The sequence below is a fragment of the Poecile atricapillus genome, chromosome 13, assembly GCF_030490865.1.
Source record: "Poecile atricapillus isolate bPoeAtr1 chromosome 13, bPoeAtr1.hap1, whole genome shotgun sequence".
Taxonomy (NCBI): Eukaryota; Metazoa; Chordata; class Aves; order Passeriformes; family Paridae; genus Poecile; species Poecile atricapillus.
The window spans coordinates 8,018,224-8,044,486 of NC_081261.1; the positions used below are offsets into that span (position 1 = coordinate 8,018,224).

The 26,263-nt window shown below is 41.3% G+C and overlaps 2 protein-coding genes across 16 annotated transcripts; one reads left to right on the forward strand and one right to left on the reverse strand.

The window, feature by feature from the left end:
• Nucleotides 1-768: 768 nt before the first annotated feature.
• Nucleotides 769-26,261, reverse strand: HNRNPAB (heterogeneous nuclear ribonucleoprotein A/B). Of its 6 annotated transcripts, none has more exons than XM_058848897.1 (9): nt 26,091-26,259; nt 25,699-25,977; nt 22,639-22,807; nt 22,403-22,561; nt 21,870-22,001; nt 20,111-20,219; nt 19,865-20,017; nt 19,702-19,786; nt 769-2,234 (listed from the first exon to the last, which is right to left on the reverse strand). In XM_058848897.1, exons 2-8 carry the CDS (start codon nt 25,938-25,940, stop codon nt 19,716-19,718), a joined length of 1,035 nt encoding a protein of 344 aa, XP_058704880.1. In that variant the 5' UTR covers nt 25,941-25,977; nt 26,091-26,259; the 3' UTR covers nt 769-2,234; nt 19,702-19,715. The 6 variants fall into 6 exon arrangements, with proteins under 6 accessions (XP_058704880.1, XP_058704883.1, XP_058704882.1 ...); XM_058848899.1 differs by lacking the exon at nt 769-2,234 and adding an exon at nt 16,085-16,196 and having other exon boundaries at nt 26,091-26,261; XM_058848898.1 differs by lacking the exon at nt 769-2,234 and adding an exon at nt 19,123-19,446 and having other exon boundaries at nt 26,091-26,261.
• PHYKPL (5-phosphohydroxy-L-lysine phospho-lyase) lies at nt 2,241-17,081 on the forward strand. Of its 10 annotated transcripts, none has more exons than XM_058848889.1 (13): nt 8,109-8,477; nt 10,359-10,477; nt 11,223-11,382; nt 11,962-12,036; nt 12,847-12,955; nt 13,046-13,162; nt 13,365-13,447; nt 13,738-13,963; nt 14,230-14,384; nt 14,880-14,969; nt 15,191-15,321; nt 15,713-15,769; nt 15,876-16,039. In XM_058848889.1, exons 1-12 carry the CDS (start codon nt 8,395-8,397, stop codon nt 15,739-15,741), a joined length of 1,377 nt encoding a protein of 458 aa, XP_058704872.1. In that variant the 5' UTR covers nt 8,109-8,394; the 3' UTR covers nt 15,742-15,769; nt 15,876-16,039. The 10 variants fall into 10 exon arrangements, with proteins under 10 accessions (XP_058704869.1, XP_058704878.1, XP_058704872.1 ...); XM_058848888.1 differs by lacking the exon at nt 15,876-16,039 and adding an exon at nt 16,903-17,081 and having other exon boundaries at nt 8,110-8,477; XM_058848896.1 differs by lacking the exons at nt 8,109-8,477; nt 15,713-15,769; nt 15,876-16,039 and adding exons at nt 8,696-8,845; nt 9,279-9,398; nt 10,665-10,705 and having other exon boundaries at nt 15,191-15,706.
• Nucleotides 26,262-26,263: the final 2 nt, after the last annotated feature.

The following is a 26,263-nucleotide window of genomic DNA, read 5'->3' on the forward strand; positions in this document are numbered from 1 at the left end:
CTTCACTGACTGTGGTTATTTCCTCTACAATCAAGAGAAGGTTTTTTCCTCATGAGAAAGCACCTCTGGGTCCTGTTCTGGGGTCTGTGCCTGAAGATGTGCAAGCACTTTTTTACTGTGGAACACAAATTCCCCAGGAAGCCTCTACTGCAGAATTTCAAAACAGAAAAACCTGGTAATACTTTCAGTGCAGGGAGGTGGAGGACAGGGAAGGCTCTGTTTAAGTTCTTAAACAACAGAGCACATAAATTTGCTCTTGGGGTTCCCAAAAACTGGGAGTTTGGAGTATTTGTCTTGGTTTGTGGGGTTCATTTGCTTTTTATTTCTTGTTGGTTTACATGATTTTAACTGTAAACTAACTCTGCACTCTCATCTTATTTCTTTTCACCTTTTCAGTCCCTTTTGTTAAATTTTCTCTTCTCAGTCACATCCCATGCAGAGCAGAGTAATGAATAGAATCATTATTATTTTGATATCTGCATATGCCACTGTGGGATCAATTAAAAATTGTAAACTATTCCACAGTTCACATTTTCAAGATGTTGAAAAAATATCAATTGTGCAGCAGAGAGCCATTAAAAAATATTTCAAAGAGGAAGAAGATGGCTTACAGCTGAGTCTGTTCAGCTTACAATGAAGATCAAGAGGCAACCAGATTCCTTTACAGGGAGGAGGTACTTTGTATTAACAAGTTTTAAAACTGGACAGGAAAAGATATACAAATATTCATTCAATGGGTAGAAGTTGAAGCCACACAAACTCAAAAAATAAGCTGTGGATTTTTATTGGTAAAACTGGTTAATCCTAACCAGACCAGTGATATAATTGCCATCACCTTAATGCCATTTTGATTTAACAGATCATGTCTGGAGGAAATACTTCGCTCAATACAAGTTGCTGGGTTCTGCATAGGAGTTTTAGGTGAAATTAAGAGCCTGACCATAGTATCAAACATGGTATTATGGCTCTTTGTGGCCTTGATCTTAGAGAATACAGAAGGGGGGCAGTTTTGGTGCACTGAGTAGATCCAAAACCTCTGTTAAAATCCTTGCTTCACTGCCACTCTTACTGCAGCTACTGCCAGAGAGGGATTGAGAGAGGGATGTGACCATCCAGGTGCAACCTGCCCTGTACAGGCTGACCTAGTGCTGGAGGTCTTGCTCTGATATTCTGAAGAACAGTGGGAATGTGCTTTGTGCTCCACACAGGCAGGGTGATGTCTGGTGTCTGTGAGTTCTCATCTGTGACCAGGCTTTGGGTGTCCTTGAGCTTATCCCCAGAGAAAGGGGGAGCCTGTGCTCTGTGCTGGTCAGTGCTGAAATGGCCACCAAGCTCGGGAGAGGTGACACAGCCTCAGGGCTGTAGGCAGTGGATTTGTTACCTGTTGTTGGCTGCTCAGGGGCTACACCTACACATCACTGGCTTTGTGGCTGTACTTGGCATCTCTGCCAGTTACTCACCGTTTCCTTGGTCACCATACAGATTAAATCCGTGTTAAATTCAGATCAACTAACAAATCAAGAAACAACAATTATGTAACTCAAAACAGCAATGAAAATGCATTTTATTTACTTCCATTTCAGGTTCTCAGCTATCACTTTTGGTGTAGGGGTTTTTAAAGGCATAAGGAGCAGCTTACAAGCTTCCACTGGCCTTTAGTGCTTTTGAAAAACCCCTTTAATATCCCAAATTAAAGCTAAAAAATTTTCTGTGAAAGGTTGAAGGCAAATCTCTCATTGATGTTACCAGGAAGATCTGTAATTGTTCCCTTAATGTACAGTTGCTCTTCCCATCTCCCCCAGTCATCTCCAAACTAAAATCAGTTCACTATTCCAAATCATGCTGTGGGCTTCTACACTCAAATTCCTGCACATGTCGTGTTCATGGAACTTCTTTCAATATCAATGAGAGTTCAGTCCCCAGAATGACTGCAGAAAGCACAAGAATCTGGAAGTGTCCACAAACAATCTACAATGCAGATAGAAAAGTCTTGTTTTACATACGCTGGCAAAAACTAAACAGCTTTCTATCTAGCTCCTACTTGAAGAAGTTTGATATCACTGAAGCTACAAGACAAGCTAACCTCCAAAGCTTATGAAATTATATTAAAATTTATATTTTCTCTGAGGAAATACCCCGAAGTCCTATTATCTTCAGGTAAACAAGTCAGTATTCCGTCTTCAACTTGTGGAATATCCAGTGCTTGTAGGCATCAACTGTGACCACTGCCAGGCCTGCAAAACATTGATACAGAATACCAGAATAGTGCTTTACCCTCTCACCACTCTGCAAGGCTGCCATCCCCCTCCCAGCACAGAGCCTCTGCTGCCACAGCACCCAAGACATTTCTTTGTAATGGAGGAAGGCTGGAATGACCACTCGAGCACAGGAGTGCAGCTGTATCCACCCCCAGCAGTGCTACACCTCAGCTACGAAATCTTTTTGTGATCCTCTTTGGAAATTCTCTGGCAAATGCCCTTGGTTCTGCACGTACAAAGATCATCTGTGCATGATGATTCCAGTCAGGAATGTTCAGGACACTGGACTCACTGCTCACGTGCAGTAGCTTCTCTGGACTCCTGCTGCTGCCACTCCCATCAGGAATGCTGGCAGGTACAGATCCTGCTGCACACTTCTGCCACTTTGGCTATGAGCAATTAACCAGTAGGTCTCCAAGGCCTGGGGGTGGTACAGCCACTCTACCAGCCCCTCATCATCAAAGGAGCAGAGACCTGTGGAGAGCAGAGCTCCCGGGAGCAGATCTGGGAATGGATCCCCCAGCAGGGCTGGCACTGGCACCGCTGAGATTGGTGCATTTGGCCTTTAGATTCTGAACAGAGTGTACCTGGTTCCCTGCCCATGGCACAGAGTTGGACCTAGATGACCTTTAAAGACCGTTCCAAGCCCAGCCATTCTGTGATTATCAATCATATTATTCAGATCAACAGACTTTATGAGAGGACCTGTTGGGTTTCGTACTGATTACACAGAAATCTGTTTAGACTTCCACATGCCTTACCCACAAACATATTTATAAGAATAGTTGTTAAGTACAGAGCAGTCATGATCTTACTACACTAAGTTATAAAGATGTGCTTTGCTCTGCAGATTCATGACAGATCATGATTATTTTCTCCTTCAATATGAAAATGTTTATCTGGGTCTTTCTGAGTATTTTGACTTTGCGAATAGCTCATGAAGACAAATTCTACTTCTAGGTAGTACTGGCAGTCTTGCTCAAAACTCAGTCATTATCTCAGCCTTACACAAAGTTTAGGGCATTTTTTCCCCCCCAAGAAATCTCTCTTCTTTTGTTTTCCCCTCTGGTTTGAAAGAATCTGACACTGCTTTACAGCAATTCCAAAAAGCAGCTGAATGTTACCACTCTATGTCAGGAGCAATGAAGATGATTGACAGAGAGGATACTAATGCTTACGAAATGTGGGTCGGTCTGTGACTGAGCCACTGATTTTTCTTGATCACTGAAATACCTGGTGTAACTTCATGGAATGGATTCATCAATAGACATTCTGAGTAACACTATGCAGTTAATGATATTGGGAGAATCTGAAACTCAGGCAAATATATTTTTGTTTTTTAGTTGACAAAACAAAATTCCTTCCTCTAATTTACCTGCTTATGAAAGCACAATGCTTTCCCTGAGGTTAAGCCAACCATGACTGCTGCAGGAATAGAAGACACACAGCTTTCTTTAAGGCTTCTTCCATTTCAAACTGTAGCTAATGACCATCACCACCACCATCCTCTCTCTTAACACACTGTAGCCCAATTTTGGAAGCAAAGTTCCCAAACTGAATCATAAGGGTACAAGAACTCACTTGAGACCCCTAAAAGGTTTTTCAGCCACAGAGTTCTGCAGGCAGGCCTGCCATGCCATGAGACACAGCAAGTGCATTCCCTGACTGAGGCTGGAGCTGCTGCTGGCTGTGGTTGTGTCAGTGCTGGTGATGCTGCACCCAGCTCCTATGAGCAGCGCTCCCCTAAAGCTTCTGGGTAGGATGGATTTGGCAAGAAGAGAATAAGGCAAAAAAACCCCATGTGGGAAACTCCACACCTTGACAGCTTGAAAGGAAACTTGCCAGAGTGTGAACCTGATAATTTGGCCTGTTCTGATGGGGATAAATGAGATTAATTAAGAGTTTTGCAGCTCAGTCATGGCTTGGCCAGTGAGTTCAGGAATATTTCTTTGGATTACAAAACAGGTGGCAGAGAAATCCTGATCTGACCCCAAACCAAACCTATTCCCAAGTGTCAATTCATCAATATTTTAGTCTAAAAACATCATAATCAAGATATGGGGAGCCACCTCTCCTGTATGCACTGCTTCTGACACTTCCTGTATATAAAATGGTGGTGAATTTATTTCTGTATGGAATTTTTTGTGTGTATTTAAAAATAATAACATTTCTTTTAATGGTAAGCGACTTTCTGATGTGTTTTCTTTTCAGGAAACCAATAGATAAAATATTTAGATGAGCTTTTGTCTTCCATAATTTCATAAATTCAGAATTTGAAATCCTTAAGCAAACCAGCAAAACATGTGGGAGGTTTCAGCAGTTTAAGATATCCCATGCAATGATGCAAAGTAATCCATGGAAAACGACACCTGTGGCTTTGAGATTGTTATAGTAACCACTACCCTGGGTAAAATTTTGTTTTTGCACTCAGACAAATACAGTAGGCTCTTGGGTAAGAATGCAAGAACTCACACGTTGTAATGCACAATTGATTAAAATAAGTAATAAAAATTAATTAAACTATTAAGATGCCAGAAAGTTTCCAGTTTTATCATAATGGTAAATAACTCCCCTGGCCCGTCCATGTAATATGTGCACTGTAGGGGTGTTCCCCCGTCAGTGATTGCTGGTTCAAGGCTGCCCTCTAGAGGAGATTTTTTTTTTTTTAAGAGAGGCAAATATGCAAATTTTATGCAGTGACAATGTCTCTTAATTTACAGCAGACGTGATTTTTGTGTAACTTTACGGTTTGAATAGATATTTGTAAAACCAGGAGTGCATGGATAGAAACTTCATTTTATTTTCAAACCTGTTATTTCTTTCTTGGGAAATACCATTGTATTCTCATGTTTTTTCAGTCCCACTGTTGCCCAGATAATTTACAGTGTTACACAAATAAAATCTACCTATAGTAGGCCTTCTGACACATTTCTATTTTTAAAATGTTGAGCATGGAAGCTCTGAATTATTTCCTTTGTAGGCAACAGATTTCTCTTTAATGTATGCAAAATATTAATAACTACAAATGATTAAGATGTAAAAATTTAAATGTCCCCAAACCACTCATCCTGGAGAAACAGTGCACAAATGTGGCTGAAATCAGATAAGTGAGTTTGGTTCAAATGTGCTCTAGCAGAGGAAGGAGCTCCCTGCCCTCAGCAGCGTCCAGGGGTGGAAAGAACCTCAGTATTGCTGTGTTTGACCTGAAACGCCTGGTTTGTACCTGTTCAGGACAGCCTAACATGCTGAGCAGCACACTCAGCCTTGCAGAGGTTTAACCAGAAGATTTTTCAAGTGAGAAGTTACATATATGGATAATTTCAAAAGGCCTGTGACACTTTAACTTGCCAAGGCAATCACTGTGGCACACAATGAACCTGGCAACTTTACAGGACAGTGTTTATGTAAGCATGTTTCTTGACTCTTTTGCAATGTTTAATTTATTTTTTTTTAACAAAAAGGAGGGGGCAGAGAGAAACATCTGGTCACTCTAGTTAGTCCAGTCTCAGTGTCATTTACTGGAGTCACCTGCCTTTTAACCGTGTCCCTGGCACTGCACTGGACCTGGCCATAATTAGTTCAGTTTGAAATACTCCAGAGCCCAACTTGGAAATTGAAATCTATTGCAGACTGAAGCAAACCAGTGAGTAAAAAATCCATTTCCTGAACTTTATTTTCCCTGGTGGTCATTTATATTTGTAAGTTAAAAATAATTTTTAGTACTTTCACATCCCCAGGTGAACTACTGCAACTTTGCCATGTGCTTGTGTCCCATTAGATGGCACAACACAAGGAATGTGTGACTATTGTGTAACCTGCAGCAAAAATAAGTGCTGAAAATCTGTCACTTAGATACGAAAAGATGAAGGACTTAATAGATTATATTATTGTATACTACCATAGAGCCTGGGGGAAACCACAGGAAGGCTGGGAAACACAAGTTTTCCATACGGAAGAAGTTGAATTATTGATAAGAGAGTGGCATAAGAAATACATTAGTAACATTTGTGGTATTCCTATGTCTTAGGACAAACAATTAATTCCTGTTTTGTTAAATTCTGCTAGAAGTTGCCTTAAGTGTGGTTTCATGGAACAGTCAGCTCACTTCTGTGTCAGCTCACTTGTGTGGTTACTTACGTAACTTAGATATTAATGAACAGAATCCTAAAACGGAGGTGACCCAACTATGTGTAAATGACACTGATCCCATCTGCTGCTTTTTATTATACTGTCAAACACTGTATTTGAAAAGGTCATTTTACAGGAATTTATTAAGTGTAGGTGAGTGTTTATCAAACTTGTATTCTTGCACTTACATTAAAAAATTAGAATCTGGTTTTGCAAAGCAAAAGCACCCATGATATCCACTGAGTTTTTGAATTTAGCAGGAAAGATCATAAGCTGCCATCAGTGGCAAATGAGATCTGGAGCCTGTTGTGTTTGCTGGTTTGTTTTACAGAGTGCAGTTTTATGAACAATTTCGTAACAGCTTTTTGTGTTTCAATTTGAGTTTCCTTTTCTGCTATCTTATAATAATCAAAAATACTGAATATGAAGAATGTTCAGCACAAATACCACAGACAAAACTGAAAGCCCCCTGCTTTGTTGCATGTGACTTAGGACATAGAAATAATACAAAACTGGTGTATAGATTAGCATTTGAGAAACTGCACTTGCTGGTATCTCAAATCTGTATACAGTTTAGAAAAATACATGCAACATGTGCCTCATCTGTCCCTATTTGTTTTGAAATTATGCCAATAGAGCTTAATCCTCTACCACATTAAGCAAGTGTCCCTTATTTATGTGAGCAGTTGCATCACTCCAGGGAGGCTGTTCAAAGGAGAAAGGATTGTTTGTGTGTTTGCAGTTTGCCAAAAATAAGTTTTGAATGTATTTACATGGTATTTTATACAAAGCTGACTAAATCTCTGCGTATCACCTTTGAGAAGAAATATATAGATATTAAAATTATAGAAAATGTACTTAGCATCTCCATTTGCAAACTGTTTGTGGTTTTTGATCATGTATGTGCCACGAAAAGTATTCTATTTACTCTTCTTTGGGGAACAACTACTTTAAAAATGAAGGCAATAACAGTATTTCTTATCCATTGTTTTAACATGTTAAAATTGTATTAATTAGTACTGCATCATGTATTTCTAGTTTAAAGCTGTAATGGACAATACATTACCTTGAGACCTAAAAAACCTTTTTTTTCTTGTGCTTTTTTTAATAAAAGCAAAGACTAGATTTTTTAAAATGGTCTCTCTGTACAGGTTTACTTTTACAATTGTGTGAATATGTATAATGAACTCTGCATTTGTAACCAAGAGTAAACTTTACAAATTGTAAATGTTCAGGTTGTTATTATAAATAGCTAGTAAATATCTTAACCAGACAAGAGTTCAAATAAAGATTAACATCCATTATTAACTTTTTCTCCACTGTCTTTTGTTACTTAAAACCTGACCTTTATGAAACAATGGATTAGACTAAATACAATCTAAGTACATAGCAATTTAGTTTTGCATTCTCCATATTACACAAAATTTAAATTCCTGTCTTTATCAAGTAATTGCAGCTAGAGATAATTATTGGTTGCTATATCTAGTCAGCAACGTCTGCCAAGTGTAGCTTTAAATTTATCTGTTCCGTTTTTCTAGAATTTTAAGAGCAGTTTGTCATTTTAAACCAAAAGAATGTGAATGTGTATTTGGAAGGAAAAAAAAATACGTAATTTTCTAGAATCAAGTTGGACAAGTTGATTAACCCAATTGGTTATGGGATACAACACCTGCATTAGCAGAACTCAATTAGCATTAGAACTTCATTAGCAGAACTCAACACAACCTCCCTTCTGGTTATCTTCCTATTTTTCTTTAGGTAATTCCAGTCAACCAGGAATAGAAGATCATTCTAATCTGATTGACAGCATTTCCTCTTTTAATCCTAACTATTACCTACTTGGCTCTGAAGGAGTCAGTCAGGTGTCTTCTTTTATCTGCCACCAACCAAACACAGGGGTACAACATCTAAAAGGCTGGGTTTACTTCTGCTTAAACAATGAAATATGTGGAAGAGTTATCCCAGTTCTACCACCTTGCCTACCCGCTCAAATTATTTTCTACTGTAAATGAGACTTCCTCGATGTGTATTTCAAAGGAAGAGTGCTATAGCTGTACTAATGATCCTGAAGAGCCTGTTCCTCCCTCCGAGGTGAGTGGGGCGTGGGGCTGGAAGCAGCCGAGCCGTGTGAACCCCCGGGGTGTCTGGTTTAAGGCTGAGCTGCCAGCAGCCCCGCAGGGCCCCAGGCCCGCAGCCCGTCCCGATGCGTCCCCAGCGCTGCCTGTGGGGAAGGGCCGAGCTCCTGGCCCTGCGCTGCCGCCCCTCCCCTCCCCTCGCGGCCCGGCCCCCGCGGGAGGCGGCCGCTCCTTTCCTCCCTCCCTCCTTTCGTTCCTTCCTCCTTTCCTTCCCCCTCGCTCGGCCGCCCGCCCGCTGGGGCCCGGGGGCGGCTCCGCGGCCATGCGGGCGGCACAGCCGCGCTCCCGGCAGCAGACGCTGGCCCTGCGGCGGCAGCTCGTCGGGTGAGTGCTGCGGGCGGGGGGCGCGGGGCCGGGGCCGGGGCCGGGGCAATGCCGCCTGACGTGGCGGGAGCGGGACCGAGCCCGCGGGCCCCGCCCGGCGGCAGCGCCATCGCGCCCGGGCTGAAACCAGCGCCGGAGCGCCGCGCTCGCACAACACCGTGCGCTGCTGTAATTAACAGGAATTAGCTTTTCTTAAGGAGGGGGATTACGGAACTGCAATATAAAACCCGTATGATACCGAGGCTGGCTGTTTACAGAGTCTAAACTGCTAAGAAAGCGTTTTCTGTGAGCCCGGCGCAGGCACGGCTGGGGCTGGAGGCCGTGCTGGCCGGGCAAGGTTCAGGCTCACCTACCATTAGAGCCCGTCTTTCAGGAAACTAACTGTATCAAAACCGTGATGGAATTAACAACAAGCGTCTGTTCTCTTTGACAGAATGAGGGACAAGACTCAGTTCTAAACTTCCAATTACTAGTAGTGTTTCAACCAACCTAAAAAAAGTCTTAATTCTGTAGACCATTACCAAGAATGGCAACACAACTCTTTTATTCAACGGTGGGAATTCTTTCATACCATTTATATTCAAGCCAAGGCTGCCTTTATGTGTTGTATAAATACAAAAGCTGGACTGAAAGTAAATGCTGAAATAGAATTATGCCAGCTACACACACCTGAAAAAATACTAAACTGGGTGTTAAATATTTTTCTAACTGATTTGCCATGCCACTGGCAACAAAGACCCAGCCTCTGCAAGCACTTTTTTAGCATCTTTTGAAAGTTAGGAGAAGCTTACAGAAACCCCCAACTGTTTTGCCAGCTCACACAGAAAGTATCAAGATTCCTGTTGGGGAGGGATAATGAAGCACTTTCTTACTTCACTATTGTCCTTTGTCATCCATTTGACAATGGCTTTGTATTTATCATCAAATTATTTCTGTATAAGCCATCTTTTACAAAATGAAGTATTGAAGTTTGGCATTGCCCTTCAGAGTCAAATCTCTGCAACTCCTGCTTAGGCAGATGTGTTTCCATTTTACTTGTTTGGCAATTCATTTAAGAAGTGAGACAAAACAAATGCACTTAAGTAAACCCAGCCTTATAAAAATCACTCAGTGTTCTAGCTATGGTTGGTGAAGCTGTAACAATGACCTGCAGCAAATATCTGGAAAATCAGGACGTTGGCAGGAATAGCAAGAACATAAAAAGAATAATAAAAAGAACATAGCACAAGGTAAGAGACACAAAGCAAGAAAAAAGGGTAGACAGCAGACAGTAAGGAACTGCATTTAAGACAGGATTAAACTATAGAGGCAAGTTCTACTGCTGTGGCTAGATCCTAGAGTAGGATTTTCAGGTTTGGAGTGTGCTTTTTCCTGTAAATCTAAGAAAATTTGAATACAAGGCCTTTAGGGCCAAAAGCAGTATGACTCTGCCAGCAAACAGGAGAAATGTCTTTTACCAGCAGGATAAACTAAATGCACTAAGACTTATTTTGCTTTCTGATGTTTGTCATAGCTCTTCTTGCAAGCTGTTTTTTTCTAATGATCCACTGAAGATCGTGAAGGCAAAAGGCCAGTATATGTATGATGAGAATGGGAGACAATACCTTGACTGCATAAACAATGTTGCTCACGGTAAGTTAAAGTCATGGCATTGGATGTTATTTGATGCTGTGTTTTTTTAAGCAGAACAAAGAACAATCAGTACTTTTACTACAGTTGCACTGTGCTGGGGGAAAGGATGTTTAATTGGAAAAGTGGAAGGAAACTTTCTTGAGTGTGTAGTTTGGGAAATTAGTTTTTTTGAACTTGTCCTTTCCAGACTTCCTTCCTGTCATGTCTTCCTAGGAATGTGTCTAAAATGTAAGTTTTTTCCATGGAAACTCAAGCACCTCAGTGTAAAACTAACAAATGACATTTTGATGTTTTCGTCAAAGTTACTGTTAAGTGTACAGTCATAGAACCACTGCTCAGCACAGTGCCTTAATTGTTTATAATTGACTGCTGCTTTCTTACAGGGTCTGAAATCTCTCTAACCTAATCCCTACCAGAGCTAGTAATTCTTTGATACTAAAGCTTACCTGCACCTTCCCAAATTCCTGAACTATATAAATGCCTAAATCCAAGCATCAAATCAGACACTTATTTGTTTTAGCATATCAATTTCCAGTACTACAAACCTTAAATACACTAGAAGGCAACTTCAAACTTTCTGAGGAGCACAAAAATGTTTTTACAAGATGTACCATTATTAAGGCCCTACTGATAATGATCTGTGTACTATTAGAGAAATAGAAGTGTTAAGCTGTTGTGTGAATGGATAATATGAATATGAAGTAATATGAAGAACTCTCAAACCACTCTCCACATTCTCTTGCAGTTGGGCACTGTCACCCTGATGTAGTAAAGGCAGCCTATGAACAGAATCAGTTGTTAAATACAAATTCTCGTTACCTTCATGACAACTTAGTTGATTATGCAGATAGACTTTCAAAAACCCTGCCTGAGAAATTATGCATCTTCTATTTTTTGAATTCTGGGTAAGTTGTGTATGTTAGAATTGATACTGGGGCTTTACTAGGTATATGCAGACAAGTACACGCTTTCTGTCAACAGACCAATTTCTGTCTGGTGTGGATGACTAGATACTGACAAAAACATGGGTCTGGTTCTGCAAGCTCTCTACCTGGGAACTAAACTTGTGCTTTATTTAAGAATGTTTTTATTTTTAAGACCTTGGACCACAAAATATTAATGTAAATATCTGCTGTATTAGTTTCCTGTCTGATTTGTCTTCTGACTTGACAATTATTCACAAAATTAAATATACCAGTGCATTACTTCTGCTGGGGATGTGTGTATGTATGTGTATACTCCTAAGCTTCATCTGGGAAAAAAAAAAAAAGCCAAACTGTTCCTGAAGTAGTCCCTGTACTCTATATTTTTAAGAAAGATTCTGTTCTGGTGAACAGAGTGAGTGCCGATTATTAAGGAATTTGTGCATAACATGCATCGAGTTCTGTCTGTTCTCTGCAGACACAAGGAGCAGTGCAAGGGAGGTTAGATTTCAAAACTCAAGATATCCACAATGAAACAATTATTGAATTTTTCTATTGTAGATCTGAAGCCAACGACCTTGCCCTGAGATTGGCACGGCAGTACACAAAACATGAGGATGTTATTGTTTTAGACCAGTGAGTATATTGGCAATTTGGGGGTACAAGGCTCAATTTTGGTCAGAGCATTTGTGAAATCCTCCTGCAGTAGCAAGACTGTAACCAGGAAGCTGAGGGAAGTAATTTTTCCATCGGTTCAATATTTGCCAGTCCAACCCTAAGAGCTGTGGTTGGGCTCTCCAGTACTTGACAGCTGTTGGAAGGAGGCCAGCAGTGGCCTGCCACAATGGGAAGGGAGCCACAGTAATGAGAGGTACTGGGTTTGTTCAGCTGCAAGAGACAGATCTCACTGCAACTACAACTGTCTCATGGGAAGGATCAAAAAAGATAGGAGCCAGGTGTGAAGATGTATGGTGACAGGAAAAAAAAGACCTCAGTTCGAACTTGAGGAACTTTGATGAGACATAGAAAAAGTCTTTTGCCATGAAGGGAGTCAAATATCAGAATAGTATGCCTACAGTCACTGAAAACTCCGTTGTTGGAGGATATTTAGAAATAGGCCCTTCCCATTGTTCTGCAATCTTGTGATACTGCCCAGGTGTTCCCTGCTGTGATTCCAATCATTGGTGCAGGCAAACCAGTGGCAAGTCCTGTCCCTCTTAATATATCTTAATATAAGATATATCTTAATATAAGGGATGCCCTTATATTAAAAAAAATAATAATAAAAAAAAATCCAAATAGTACTAAGCTTACTGATAAGAAATTGCAGAGCTGTTCTCAGCTTAAATTACTGAATTTCCTACCAGGTGATAGCAACTGGCTACTCTTTACTATTTGGAATGCTAATACTAAAGAACACTTGATATTGAGAAAATTACTGTTTAGTTCTGCCAATTGTTTTTTAAGTGCTTACCACGGACATCTGACATCTTTGATTGACATAAGCCCATATAAATTCAGAAATCTAGAAGGACAAAAGGAATGGGTCCATGTGGTATGTACTTCAGCCTATACCTATTACTTGTCAATTGAGTGAAGATGTTTATATGATGTATTGAGTATAGGATACTGTTCCTTTGCATAGGCTCCTGTTCCAGACACATACAGGGGACTTTACAGAGAAGACCATGAAGATTCAGTGACAGCCTATGCTGATGAAGTAAAAAATATTATTGAGCAAGCACATAAGAGAGGCAGAAAGGTAAAACATCATTTCCTTAAGTGTTTGTCTTGTCTTAGAAAAGAATGTGCCTGATTGTCAGTGCAATTTAGAGTTACTAAGCTAAGTGGTATGGACTTGTCAAAAAGAAAAGATCACATTAATAATCAAAAACCATCTAAGCTCAAAGAGCTTGTTCCACAACTTTCTGTATTGTTTTCAAACATTATATGCTGTGTTTCAGATTGCTGCATTTTTTGTTGAATCTCTACCAAGTGTGGGTGGTCAAATCATTCCCCCAGCAGGTTATTTTCAGAAGGTTGCAGGGTAAGTGGTCATTCATTGTCTTTTTTAACCTAATGTATTTGGTAAATAGATAATTTCTCTGCCTGCTGTAGCATAGAGCTTGATAGGCTGGAAATCACCCATGCCTTCACATGTTAGAATGTGAACCTTATATATGGCAAAGACCTGCTTATAAACACAGAGCATACAATATAGACTTGTACATGTCTGTTTCCTCAAAGTTTGCAAAGTAACACTTTCTGCATGATTCTAAACAGCAAATGCTATGTTCTTTTTCCTTTTTAGAGACAATCAAATCTGTTATGTTACAGGCATGTGCACAAGGCAGGAGGTGTATTTATTGCTGATGAAATTCAAGTTGGCTTTGGCAGGGTTGGCAAGCACTTTTGGGCATTCCAGCTTCAGGGAGAAGATTTTATACCTGATATTGTCACTATGGGGAAACCAATAGGAAATGGGCATCCGCTTGCTTGTGTAGCAACAACAAAAGAAATTGCAGCAGCATTTGCAGCCACAGGAGTGGAGTATTTTAATACAGTAAGTAAACAGTTGCCCACTTCTGTAAAGGAGTCTAAGGATTAAAATTAGATACTCATGCTGTGTTTTTATTAGTATTTACCACACAGTAACTAAAGAGGAACTGTGTTACTGTACTATTTCTATGTTTCTAGTCCTTGACTCCATGTATTGGCTCTATCTGATAAGTGATAGTATGCTCCTTGTATCACTCAGGCTACACTTTCAGTGACATGATTGTATCTTTCTTCCCTTTCCATGGCTGTGTCTTCCTTTCCTGGGCTCAGTTTGGTGGGAACCCTGTTTCATGTGCCACTGGATTAGCTGTGTTAGATGTGATTGAGAAGGAACACCTTCAGGCTCATGCCACAGAGGTGGGCAATTTCTTGATGAAGCTACTCAAGGACCAGCAAATCAAGCATCCCATCATTGGTGATGTCAGGTATCAGTACCTTATTTACATTTTTTGCTGCTTTCTATTTGGTTCAGTCAGTCCAACAATTCAATCCAACAAATGTCATTTTGATAAATTAAATTTTATGTTTTCAGCAAAAATAAAGAGCCTCCTGTACAATTAAGAAAGACAAACTTGAGCTTATGTGAAGTCTCATATACTTTGCCACTCTGGGCCAGTACTGTTTTATCAATTTATTAGCTGCTAAAGGAATTCACTTTCCTGTTTGAACTCAAAAGTTTAAAATGCACAGGGTACAGAAGTGATGAGCTAGATGGAAAACATGCTTAACGTCCTGTCCTGACAGTGTGAGCAGACAGAAGCCTGTATTACTACATTTCTTCAGCAAAACCTCTTTTCTAGCAGTAGCCAAACATCAGGCAATTCTCATGCAGTTAAGGTCTGGTCTTAAAAAAAAAATCAGTTTTTTAGTTCATTTGTAAGTCTTTCCTCTGACACAGACTGTTTTTATTTCTTTTACAGGGGTTGTGGCTTATTCATTGGAGTGGACTTAATCAAGGACCAGGCAGAAAGGACTCCAGCCACAGCAGAAGCAGAAGATTTAATAAAAAGGTACATGGGACAGTTTTGTGAGCTCCTCAACATGGGAGGCAAGCACACAATGACAGACTACCCTTGCCACTCAGGAGTTGCTAAAATACAGCCAAACTGGCCAAAACTGAAACCAGTCAATGTAGAAAGGCACTCACTGTGACAGCCTGTGGGCTGGTGCTTGGAAGTTTTTCTGAACTACATGCAGAAGTAAACAAATTCTTTATTATTGCTCTTTCCAGACTTAAGGAAAAATATATTTTACTGAGTACAGATGGGCCAGGAAGAAATGTGCTGAAATTCAAACCCCCAATGTGTTTTAACATGGAAGATGCAAAATTTCTTGTGGAGACAATTGACAAAATACTAACAGGTAAAAGAATTATCAAAACCTTCAAAAATAGAGGGTGATTTCTGAACTTTCTTGAAGACAATGCCGAGTTACTGAGCCTGATTTTCAGGAATGCTGAGCACATAACACAGCCTTCCCTTCTCAATTATTTTGTGCTGAAGTTCTCTAACAAAACTACTTCCTCTATAGATGCATGTGCCTTTTAAAATAGCTTTTCTCTGGCTGAGGTTTGAATCTTATCTGAACAAGCAAAACTCATAAAAGATATCTGCATGTTCCTGAAAGCTCTAACATATGTACTTTTGCCACTTAGCTTTTTATACAACTTCTACACACTTAGCATTAAGAAAGTGAGTATAAAAAATGTCACAAAGTCATGGCTTTTCTAAGTTGTTGCTTATTCTCTCTCCAGATATGGAAAAAGAATGTTTGAACCATTAGAAAACACCAATTTGTGCTACCTGAGCAGGTATTTACCTATAGTCACCCAGTACTACTTAAAAGCCAAGGTTCCTAAACATAACTTCACAAGCTCTGTCAGAATAAAGATTCTTCAGAGATGCTTGTACTCAAAGTTTGCAGGAATTTCTGTGAATCTACAAGCATGGACAGTTATGTACATCCAGCATTCACAACTACTTCCCATCTGTCTGACACTCGCAGCAACACTGTGTGCATCACTTGTTTGTAAGTGAGGGCCAACATGTCCCAGACATGACTGTCTCTAGAGCATGCAAATGACTGCACAACAAACAGAGCTTTTCTGCTTGCTGCTCAGTGCCTTCAGGCTCCAGGCAGAAGCTGGTCCAGCTGCACGACCACTTCTCAGCAGATCTCCCCTCAAGAGTCATTTCAGGTTCACAGTTGGTATCTCGTTTTTCAGGATCCATTCACCCCTAGACTCAAAAGTTTGTGGGTATCAGAGAAAGACTGGTCCTGTTAAGTCTTCAAAGTCTTGTTATGTCTTCATCTGTTGAGGTCCCTCAATATGTTGCCAAGAGAACATCTAGCTGCAACTCAAGTTTGCTGCACACTCATGAGCACAGTGGACACTTAACAACACCCTTTGGTACACTTAGTACTTCTTCAAACTAGCCTAAAGGACAACCACATGTTTAGTGCAACTCAGGATAGCTGGGCAGGAAATGGACCTAAGGTGATCACTGTGAGCAGTGTAATCATTTAGTGGCCTCGGCCACCATGAGATTTACAGTGCTCTGGCCCTGAGCTAAGGAGAAACAGGTTTTTTAGTTCAGTGTAATATTAGTATAGCAGGCACAGGAAAAATGTGTTAATATTTTATTTAGCAAGTTAATGGAAAGACATACAGCTGTTTATATTACTTACTCTTAGGAACAGAAAGAATACTTAACAGTGCCAGTGCATATTAGTGGCCTAATGATTTAATGTGCTTGTCTGTAATCTAAACTAAGCAAGAAAAATGCCTTTATTTTCTACAGGAAACCAAGAATGCAAAGCCTCTTACTTAGTACAGTACTAGTAAGACACTTACATATAATGTAAGCGAAAATGAGGCAATGAAGTAATTTCTTTTAATGATACTTTTACAAAAACCCCATAACATTTATTTTCTCTCCATAGGTTTCAAACAATGTTCAAGGTCTACTACTAAGAAACATTATTCTACTATAATAATGCACATTTAATCTTCATCTAGTATGTCTTAGACCAGATAAGTCACCTTTGATTTTTCTGTTTCCACTTATCTTGTTTTTAGTAAAAGCTCTAGGATTAATAAATTTTACAAGAGCTTGTCTCAACTCTGGAAGTGTGGAATTGGCTTTTATTTAAAACATCGTATCTAAACCAATTATAAAGGGGGATCTTTCTAGTGGCCACTACAAAATACATTTACTAAATTGATGCACTTTCAGGTTATGACTTTTTCAAATTAGGATGAGCTGATGGGTGTTCTGATACTTTTAAGTCTTCAGCTACCTACACAAATACCATTCCAGGTGCCAGTACACCCAGTCCTTCCCAGGCTCCTCTAGCCAGTTTCAGCAGCCAGTGGCAGAACAAGGTCCCTAAGATGCACTATATTCAACAGACACACTCAGCCACCAGGTTAAGTCAAAACTTCAGTTCCAAATTCCTAACATCAAACACAAGAGGGACAGACAGCTGAGGGCTATGGCTCCCAAACCACTTCTTACAAACACAGTCTGTCCTCGAGAAATACCCAAGTAGGATTAGTAAATTAAGAGTAGATTACAGCCATAAGCAACAACCTTGTATACATGCCTTTACTTTCACCAGGCAGTTCTTTGTATCACAAACTTTTCATGCAAAGAAGAAAGTGAAAAGCCAGCTCTGCATTTAAGTACCAGTATCCTCAGTTTCTGCCTAAGGCCACATCACCTGGTAAGGAAGAATTACCTGACCACCTACTTACAAAAACCACCACAATTACACCAGCTGACAAACTCTTGCTAGGACACTACTAGCCAGAAGGACTGCAGCACAACGGTCCTGGTACCATGCAATTTTCCACTGGAGGGCCAAGTGTTTGCTAGAAAAATATTCTGCTACCCCTTATTTCACAGAAAAAAATACTTTAAGTATGTATTGAAGTATTTAAATTTTAAATCTTGAGACATTAATACTTTTAAATACTGTACTCATTTGTTTCAGTGATCTGGTGGTTTTTTATGTGCAAGTAAGTTGGGCTGGAGGTTACATGGTCCAGCTGAAAAGATTCAAAATCTGATTCTTTTATTTTTTTTTAATACTCAAGACTTCCACTTAACACTAGAAGCATCTTACAGACTTGTAAATTTACAAGCAAGTTTTTCTTTTCAAGAACAACCAGCAGGGAGCAGCAGATTTTAGTCCAAGCAGAAATACCTGCATCCCTTGTTAAAAAAAAAAAACTGGAAAGGTCGCTAGTAACATGTTTGTTTCGTTTCTTAGTTACTTGGTTTGGTTCCACTTATGGGTGTTACTTGTTCAAAGAGAATTTGTTACAAGAAAAAAAAATTGCTGTATTTTAGCTTTAGAAGGAGATTAGAAATCAAATTGATCACTGCAACAAAGATTAGAAGTTTACTTTGTGCAGTAGAGCTTGCTACTTATAGTCTGCAACAAGACAGGCAAATCACATGACAGTTATTGCCTTAAAATAGCAGTAAACTAACAGTACAGTCAAAAACCGAGAGTATTTCTAGCTGGTCACTCATCTCTAGAGAAAGAGATGGTTTTTTCCACCCACAACTGCAGTGGAAGTTCTTTTAGCCTTTTCTGTTATACAAAAAAGACTGCAAAAATTCAGACTTTGCATTGGTAATTTAATGTCTGTCCAACCTGCTTTTCAAGGCAGGTATATACATCCTGTTAACCCGCAGACAAGTCTCAGACTCAAGACAGTGAAATATGAAGGAAGTGCAGCCAGCTTCTTGCACACCTCTTGGCACCCTCCTGCAGTGCTGTCCAGACTCCCAAGCCCTACCTAAAACCTACAGCTCTGGCTCCCCCAAGCAGAGCCCAAAGCAGACACCACTACAGTTAGCTCTGAGCCTCTGTGCTTGCCTAGAGCATAAGCCACCACCACACCAGCACAGCCCCTCCACAGCTGGGGCTTCTCACCTGAGCTTTCCTCCACAACCTCCAGGCAGAAGTGACAGCAGGTTTTAACTGCCACTTAACTGCAAGTGAGCACAACTACCAACACAGCCTTCTAGTTTTAAGATTAAAAACATTTAAGCACAATTCTTAATCTATCAAGGTACTGCCATGAACTAAGTTCTGGGAACAGGATACTGGTGTTTTGCTAACACATAAGCTGAAGAATGGCACAAGACACTAGATTACGCCTTTTTTATTTCAAAAGCTAGGATAGCTTCAATATCCATGTCATGGTGAATCAGAACACATGTAAAATACCTTACAATACATTAGATTCCAAAAAGGTACCAAAAAGTACAGTAAAATTAACACTTCCTTACAGGAAATGTATGACACAAAAACAATACAAAATAAAAAGGTGGAAAGTGACACTGGTTCCCTAAGATGCATCTCATTCTGTACAACTGGAGTAATGCAGAGTCCATAGTTAACTCCAAGAGGCAGTCCCTAGATGCAGAGCTGCAGCTTTAAGCAGACCCTCAAAATCAGTTTCAGTTTAACCTATTAATAAAATCATTAATTAATATCTTCAGCAACGCTGAAATTTACACACCACACTGTCTAGACAACTAGTTATTGGTAAGTATTAAACATGTAAAACATTTCCAGGGAGCTCTTCCAAGTAAGATGCACATTTAACAGGCCATAGAAATTTATTGTAAAGTTAAATTTGGTACAGAACTGAAGTATCCATCTACAGCATTGTATACAAAACCTATGCAGTCATTTTCCAAAAGAGACCATGCCACTGCATACCTGAATAAGTTTGATCAATATGGCTTGTAGTTATTCTGATGACCACCACGTCTTGGTGTCTTCCCATAATTTGCACTGCCTTGACCTATGAACAAGAGAACAAATGCATTAAACTGCTAATTAGTTATGCTTGCTTATACCCAATACAGTTCTCTTTACTTACTGTAATCATAGCCTGGTCCATATCCATAATACCCATATCCTGAATAATCATAGCCTCCATAGCCACCATAACCTTGCTGATAGCCGTATCCTTGATTCCCATAACCCTGGTTCCAGTAATTGCCATAACCTTGATTCCAATTTTGACTTTGAGCTATAGAAGGGAAAACCATCCACAAAATCCCATTTTAGTACACACAACTTATTTAGAATGTGTCCATACTAAAGTAGTGTGTGTGGTACTTACCGCCGCCTCTTCCACCTCTGCCTCTTCCTCCATAGCTACCTCTTCCTCCACCACTACTGAACTGTTGCTGCTGGTACACTTCTTTCGGCTGTGCTACCTTAATCTCACACTGCAAATAAAAACAAGGAAGAATATGTAAAGTGTCTCAAAGCAGTGTTGCCCAACCTGAGTACCTGGAGAAGCCAGAGGTTACTCTGGAGGCAAAGGATGTGTACTTGCTGTGCTTCTGGTCAGGTGAGCAGCACTAAATCATATCCAGGGGCATCTAATTTATTGTGCCACCTGGGCAAAGGTCATTCACTGTCAGCCTTTCCAAGAGGCCACTGCTTTCAGGGCATTTTATCTTGCCTACTCCCTACCATCAATTTCACCATGGAAAGAGGTGCTGAGGCCACCTCTCCTATAGGAACCACAAGGCTGCCCTCTCATCTGGCACAACCTCCAAGACACAAGGCTGTGTTGCTATTAGACTGCTTCACCTGACCTGCACTGAATGAACAAGGTTCTGAGAAATGCACCAGAACGAGTTTTCCTGACAGCCACTGTACACCCCTATACACTGTGTCTGTGGACGGACTGTACCATACCCTTACCAATGCCTGGAATCACCACATATCAAATACTAACAGGTAAAACCAACCAGAACTGACATTTCCAAGACAGGTTCCCAGGCTGCAGTTCAAGCTGTCAGCCAACCTCCAGGTTCCTGGATCTGTGCACAGTCCAAGATTAAAGCTACTGCTGCTGCAAAAGGAACAACAGCACCTGAACAAGTCTGGCTTGGAGTTCTTCACCACAGGAACTTTTAAGGTAATCTGCTTTTAATTATCTATGGCTATAACACAAAAACATGTCATAAATACAACACAAATTTCTGAGCTCTCTTGGCATTTAGGCATTCATCGCTCCTGAAAACAAACTTCACTGCTAACCAGTGACTTTCCACTGCATTAGGTTTGCCAAAATTTGTTCTGTATTGTGTCAAGACCAGTCTTAAACCAAATGCAATCGAAGTCAGTATCAGACAGTACAACCCAGTATATTAGGGCTCTGAAGTTATGTGGTCAGCACTGGCATCAGAGCAAGGAAACAGGGACGCCTCCAGCCAGCACACATCATTTGCCTCCAGTCTCTCTACATTTGTTGATCCATGAGCCTCCCTCCATTAGCTGTTCCCTCAGATGAGCAGTCACCTGCTCAGAGCATCTCACACCATCCCTACAGTAGTTCCCATAACCAGCTGGCCAGGCACAAGCTTCCATAAGTGTACATTCACTCCCTGGATCCTTGTAGTGGGTTTACATGACAAGGTTTTGGTAGCAGGGAGGCTTCAGAGATAAGAAAGCTGAAGCTGCCCCCCAACAGAGAGAGCCAGTTTCAGCCAGATGCTTGCAAAGTTAGGCATCTGCAAGGCTTTCATTTATCCAAGTGATCTATGCTGAAAATAGGCATCTACCTGTTGGAATGGCTTACACTGCTACATAAGCCAATTTCTCCACATATATTTAATGAATGCAATTACATACTTTACATACAAAAGACAATGAAAATAAAGATACAGCAATGAAAGCCACAGGTATTGTCAAAGAGCCTTGGTAGCCTCTGTGACAGAACTCAGCAGCAAAACACCGCTATGGTAAACCTCAAGCTGTCCTTATTGTAAATTTGGTACTTTGACACAAGAGGTCTACAAAAGCCTTTTCAGGTTATAGATGTAGAAGTATTATCTTTGAACAGATTTACAAGTCAGAGTTTCTACCTTGCTTCCACTGACGTTATGGAATTTCTTCTCCAAAACCTTCTTGACTGGATCCTCTTCCTTGAAAGTGATGAACACAAACCCCCTCCTTTTGTTGGTCTTTGGATCCATTGGCAGTTCAATTGCTTCAATCTGAAGATGTGAAATACTATTTTCAGACTCATGTTTAGATGAACAGAAATGCACAGAAATTGGGACAGCAAAACTGTAAATTTTCTCTCTATGCATATTATGCAACACCAAAGTTGCAAGCCTTTCTATGGCTTTCAGATCAGAGATTTCTGTTTTGCAACTCTTCAAACTGATTTTAACATCAGCTAAAATGCTTTGAATTAAAGACAGGGGTATCTAAATAGCAATGGAAGCATCTAGTGCAGTAAGTGCTCCTTTGCTCTCAAGTTGGGAAACTTCTGGATTTTACAGAAGACTTGATACGTCTAAAGTTAATTTACTTTGAAACTTGCAAATTATTAATAAACTAAATAGCAACAGGAGACTATACTTTCAGAGTTTACTAAGATACTATTACACACCTCTCCAAACTCTCCAAAGTATTCCCTGATTTTCTCTTCTGTGGCTTCTGGGTTTAGTCCACCAACAAATATTTTCTTCACTGGATCCTTTTTCATTGCCATGGCCTTCTTGGGATCAATTAGTCGTCCATCTAATCTGTGTTCTTTCTGTTCCAGAACCTAAAAGACAGTTTGGTATAATTAACTAAAGCTTTCCCCTAGAAGTTAAAGATCTAAAATATGAAGCTTAAATTCACCTTTTCAACACTCCCAGGTTCTTTGAAGAGAATAAATCCAAAGCCTCTGGATCTTCCTGTGTTAGGGTCCATCTTTATCGTACAGTCGGTTACCTCACCAAATTTGGTGAAGTAATCTTTCAAGTCTTTTTTGCTCGTATCCCAACTGAGGCCACCAACAAACATCTTCCTGAAATTTCAAGGAGAGAAGAGCTATTCAGATTCAGGAAGCACTAGAGAAAAGCACACGCAGTAAGATGTTCAGTGGTACACACCTCAGCAGCATTGTCAGAACAGGACCAACTGTTCTGAGTGCAACACCTGTATCTTGTCAAAAGGTGCTGGTATTACAGGAGTGCACAAAGGTGGGCTTCTCCTCCCTCTTGTTGAATAAATGCAACAATGAACCCTGGCATTTATTATAGGATATAAGAAATAGTAAGAATAGCCTAAAATATTCTTTGCCAGTAACTTACGTTCTTAATGGAAGTATTCTGTAATTTGCAAGAAAGCAGTATTCATCATCAAGTACTGCCAACTCAGCTTTTGCAAAGAACTTGGGATCATTCCTACTGCTCTGACAACATTCAGCAAAGAATAAGGTATCAAAACCAAAGTATTTGAGCTCTCTTAGGTTTCAGTTAAACAGCTGTAAAAATTTTAGTCCAGGTATCTGTAACCAACAACAGTCACCTACAACAGATGGGACTTTGGACTGGCCTCAACTACTATGTTGTGCACTTCTTCCTGCTTAGTTATTGACTCTAGTTCTGTCTTCATCAGTACTACAGGAGTCTCTCCATTCTTAATCCTTAATTCCAAATAAGCGGATACAGTTCTTCCCTGCCCACTTTCCCATGCAAAATACCCTCTGAAGGAGGGTATCTAGCTCAAAGAACTAAATTTAAGGCACAATACAGAAGTGAAGGTAACAAAAAAAAAAAAAACCAAAAACAGTGATAGTAGGCAATAAGGCATTTTTCAAATGCTTCACTTAAAATGAAAACATTAATAACATGGCTGCATTTTCTATTTTCATAGTTTCCAAGGTAACAAACTAAGCTTTTAAAAGCAGTGGAGTCTTTTTATCTAACTATAGACTGAAGCAGTTTAAATTGTCATTACTCTTGTTTGGACGCAACCTCGATTGGCACTAGCAAGTAGCAGCACTTCAGAAATTAAACTATGCTTAAATAAAATTGGCTTTTGATGTTTATGTGTAACTTTGCAATAATCAGCATCTGTTTATGTACACGAGGCAAAGGGGGGAACCTTAGGGGGGTTTTGCCCTTTTTCTTAAACTTTTCATACCCTTTATCAGCTGAAGTCAAGTTTTTTTCAGAACACCAAGCTGTGCGCTCTTGAGAGCAGCAGGAAGCAGCGGGTCCAAGTAAAGCGTGTGCTTCCTGCAGCCATTACAGCACAGCCTTGGAGGAATGGCCTTAGGAAGTTCATTAAGCCTTTCAATACCAGGTCAAATAAAGGGGCTTGGGGGATTCCTTCACATCCCAACAGCTGACTGTGGCTGCTTTAACCTGTATGGACTGACAGTGACTTTCCACAGCACACCCTGTCATCACTGACTACATTTACAGAACAATCAAGAGATTGGGGGATGACAGGAATTTGTCTGGAGGCAGCTTTGGCTGCTCTATTGCATTGAGCTGGAGCTGTGGCATTACCACATGCTAAACTCACCTCTTACCACAGCAGTATGTGTTACACTTTGCAATCTGCAGTGCTTTTTTTTGTAACTGGAAAAACTGACACCTAGCTAAAATAACAGAATACTTAAAACTTTTGAACCTTTGAAACTAAGACAAAAATATTGGTATTTGGCTTTGCCTTCACAGGCCACATAAACTGGACAAGTGCACCCTTAACATGCAGTTATTTTTCCCTCCTGAGTGTATTAGTGCAGTTAAATTGAAACTTATTTTAGCTCTTAACAAAACACTGTAAAATCAGTGCCTTAGACGGCACTACATTTTTCACATAGGTCAATCCCTCTGAATAAATTTTTTTCTATGAAGTTACATTTCATACCGATTTGGGGCTGAAGCTTGCCATCTCCTGTTCATGAAAGAAAAAACTATCACCCTTTTTTCAGCACAAAATACTAGAAACAGTAAAGAAAAAATCGTACATAGCTAAAAGGTTCTCAATCCTTCTAATGTCTGCAAAAAGTACATCCGGCCCTTGTTCGTGGGAAGCTTGTGCAAGTGTTACTCATTCCTTCATAGTCAATAATCTATTACACTGGCTTCAGCTCTCTGTCTAACCTGAGGGATCTGACCCTCTGGTGCAGAGCTCAGCGGTAACAAAGGGAATTCCAATTAAATACGTAGGGTAGCCTGAATAACAAAGACCTGCTTGAGAAACAGCCAGGTAATGTTCATGTCAAGTACGTGTATTTATGAACAGACCAAATATGATAGGGAAGAAATTCTTCTTGCATACACACGGTTTCCACTACCAAAGCACGGCGAAACTACACTGACTCCTCCAGAAATCCCTTCCAAGACTAAAGGCATTTTCTGACAATGCTGCGAAGTAGCACACCAAAATTGCTCTTACCGATTTAAACACACCGCACATCGTCTCAATCGTGCTGATTTTCTCTTTGCTTCCATTAAAAAATACTTAGCTTACCCCCGCTGCCTTCCAAGGCCAGGATTATTTTTTATGTGCTTTACATAAAACACACATTTACATTGACGCCGGTGGCGATGGGCCATGCGATCCCCACAAAGTTTCAGCCAGCCCCCCTCCCCCAACAGAAAGCAACTCCTTTCATCCGCCCCTTTCGCTAAAGAGGAAAAGGATGAAGAAAACGCGGGAGAGGTAAATCCCCTTCCATTTTACAGCGTGAGACGGCAACAGCCCCGCTCGGCGCCCCTCCCCCAGCCGCCACATGGCGCCAACAAAAGGCAGCGCCAGAACAAAGGAAGCGCTGGTGCTGCAGGGCCCCGGCTCGGCGGGGCCGCTCCCGCCGCCCTCCCCGCCAGGCTGAGCGGGGCCGGGGCGCTGCCGCCGCAGGGCCGCGACGGGCCCGGCTCCGCACATGGCGCCCGCGCTTACCCCGCGTCCTCCTCGTTCTTGCTGGCGTTGATCTGGTCGCCCTCGGCCCCATTCTGGCTGGCGGCCGTGCCCGCTGTTCCCGCTGCTGGGCCGGCTCCCGCCGCCGCCGCTGCTCCCGCCGCTCCCGCCGCCGCCGCTGCCGGAGCCCCGCCGGTCTCGGCCTGCTGCTCCCCAGCGCTCTCGGCCGCTTCGTGCCCGTTCTGGGTGGCGCCGGCCGCCAGCTGCTGCTCTGTTTCCGACATGGTGCCCCGTCCGCAGAGGGAGAGGGACGAGAGGCGCCTGCGAGAGACGAGCGCGGGTCAGAGCGGCGGCTCCTCCCCGGCCGGGCCGGTCTGATCCGGTCCGCTCACACCCCTCCCCCTTCCCGCCGCCGCCATCCCGCTCGTGCTCACTTTTAAAATCCGCTCCCGATAAAACCCGGGCCGACCGAAGTCTAATTAAAACCGCTCCGGTGTTGGTGCTGGAGCCGATCCCGCTCCCCGCGGCTACTCCGCACCGGCCCCGCCGCCACCGCCGCCTCCCCCTCAGACACGTACTCGGGCCCGCGCCCGCGACGCGTGGCCGC

What these genes read in the sequence shown, in the direction of transcription:
- HNRNPAB (XM_058848897.1), bottom strand. Translation starts at nt 25,940, where the DNA reads ATGTCGGAAACAGAGCAGCAGCTGGCGGCCGGCGCCACCCAGAACGGG. An exon ending in AAGAACGAGGAGGACGCGGG is followed by an intron (nt 22,808 to 25,698) that starts GTAAGCGCGGGC and finishes TTGAAATTTCAG; the next exon opens with GAAGATGTTTGTTGGTGGCC. An exon ending in AACCTGGGAGTGTTGAAAAG is followed by an intron (nt 22,562 to 22,638) that starts GTGAATTTAAGC and finishes ACTGTCTTTTAG; the next exon opens with GTTCTGGAACAGAAAGAACA.
- PHYKPL (XM_058848886.1), top strand. Translation starts at nt 8,395, where the DNA reads ATGAGACTTCCTCGATGTGTATTTCAAAGGAAGAGTGCTATAGCTGTA. An exon ending in AGCCTGTTCCTCCCTCCGAG is followed by an intron (nt 8,478 to 10,358) that starts GTGAGTGGGGCG and finishes TGTTTGTCATAG; the next exon opens with CTCTTCTTGCAAGCTGTTTT. An exon ending in AAAAGGAATGGGTCCATGTG is followed by an intron (nt 12,956 to 13,045) that starts GTATGTACTTCA and finishes TCCTTTGCATAG; the next exon opens with GCTCCTGTTCCAGACACATA.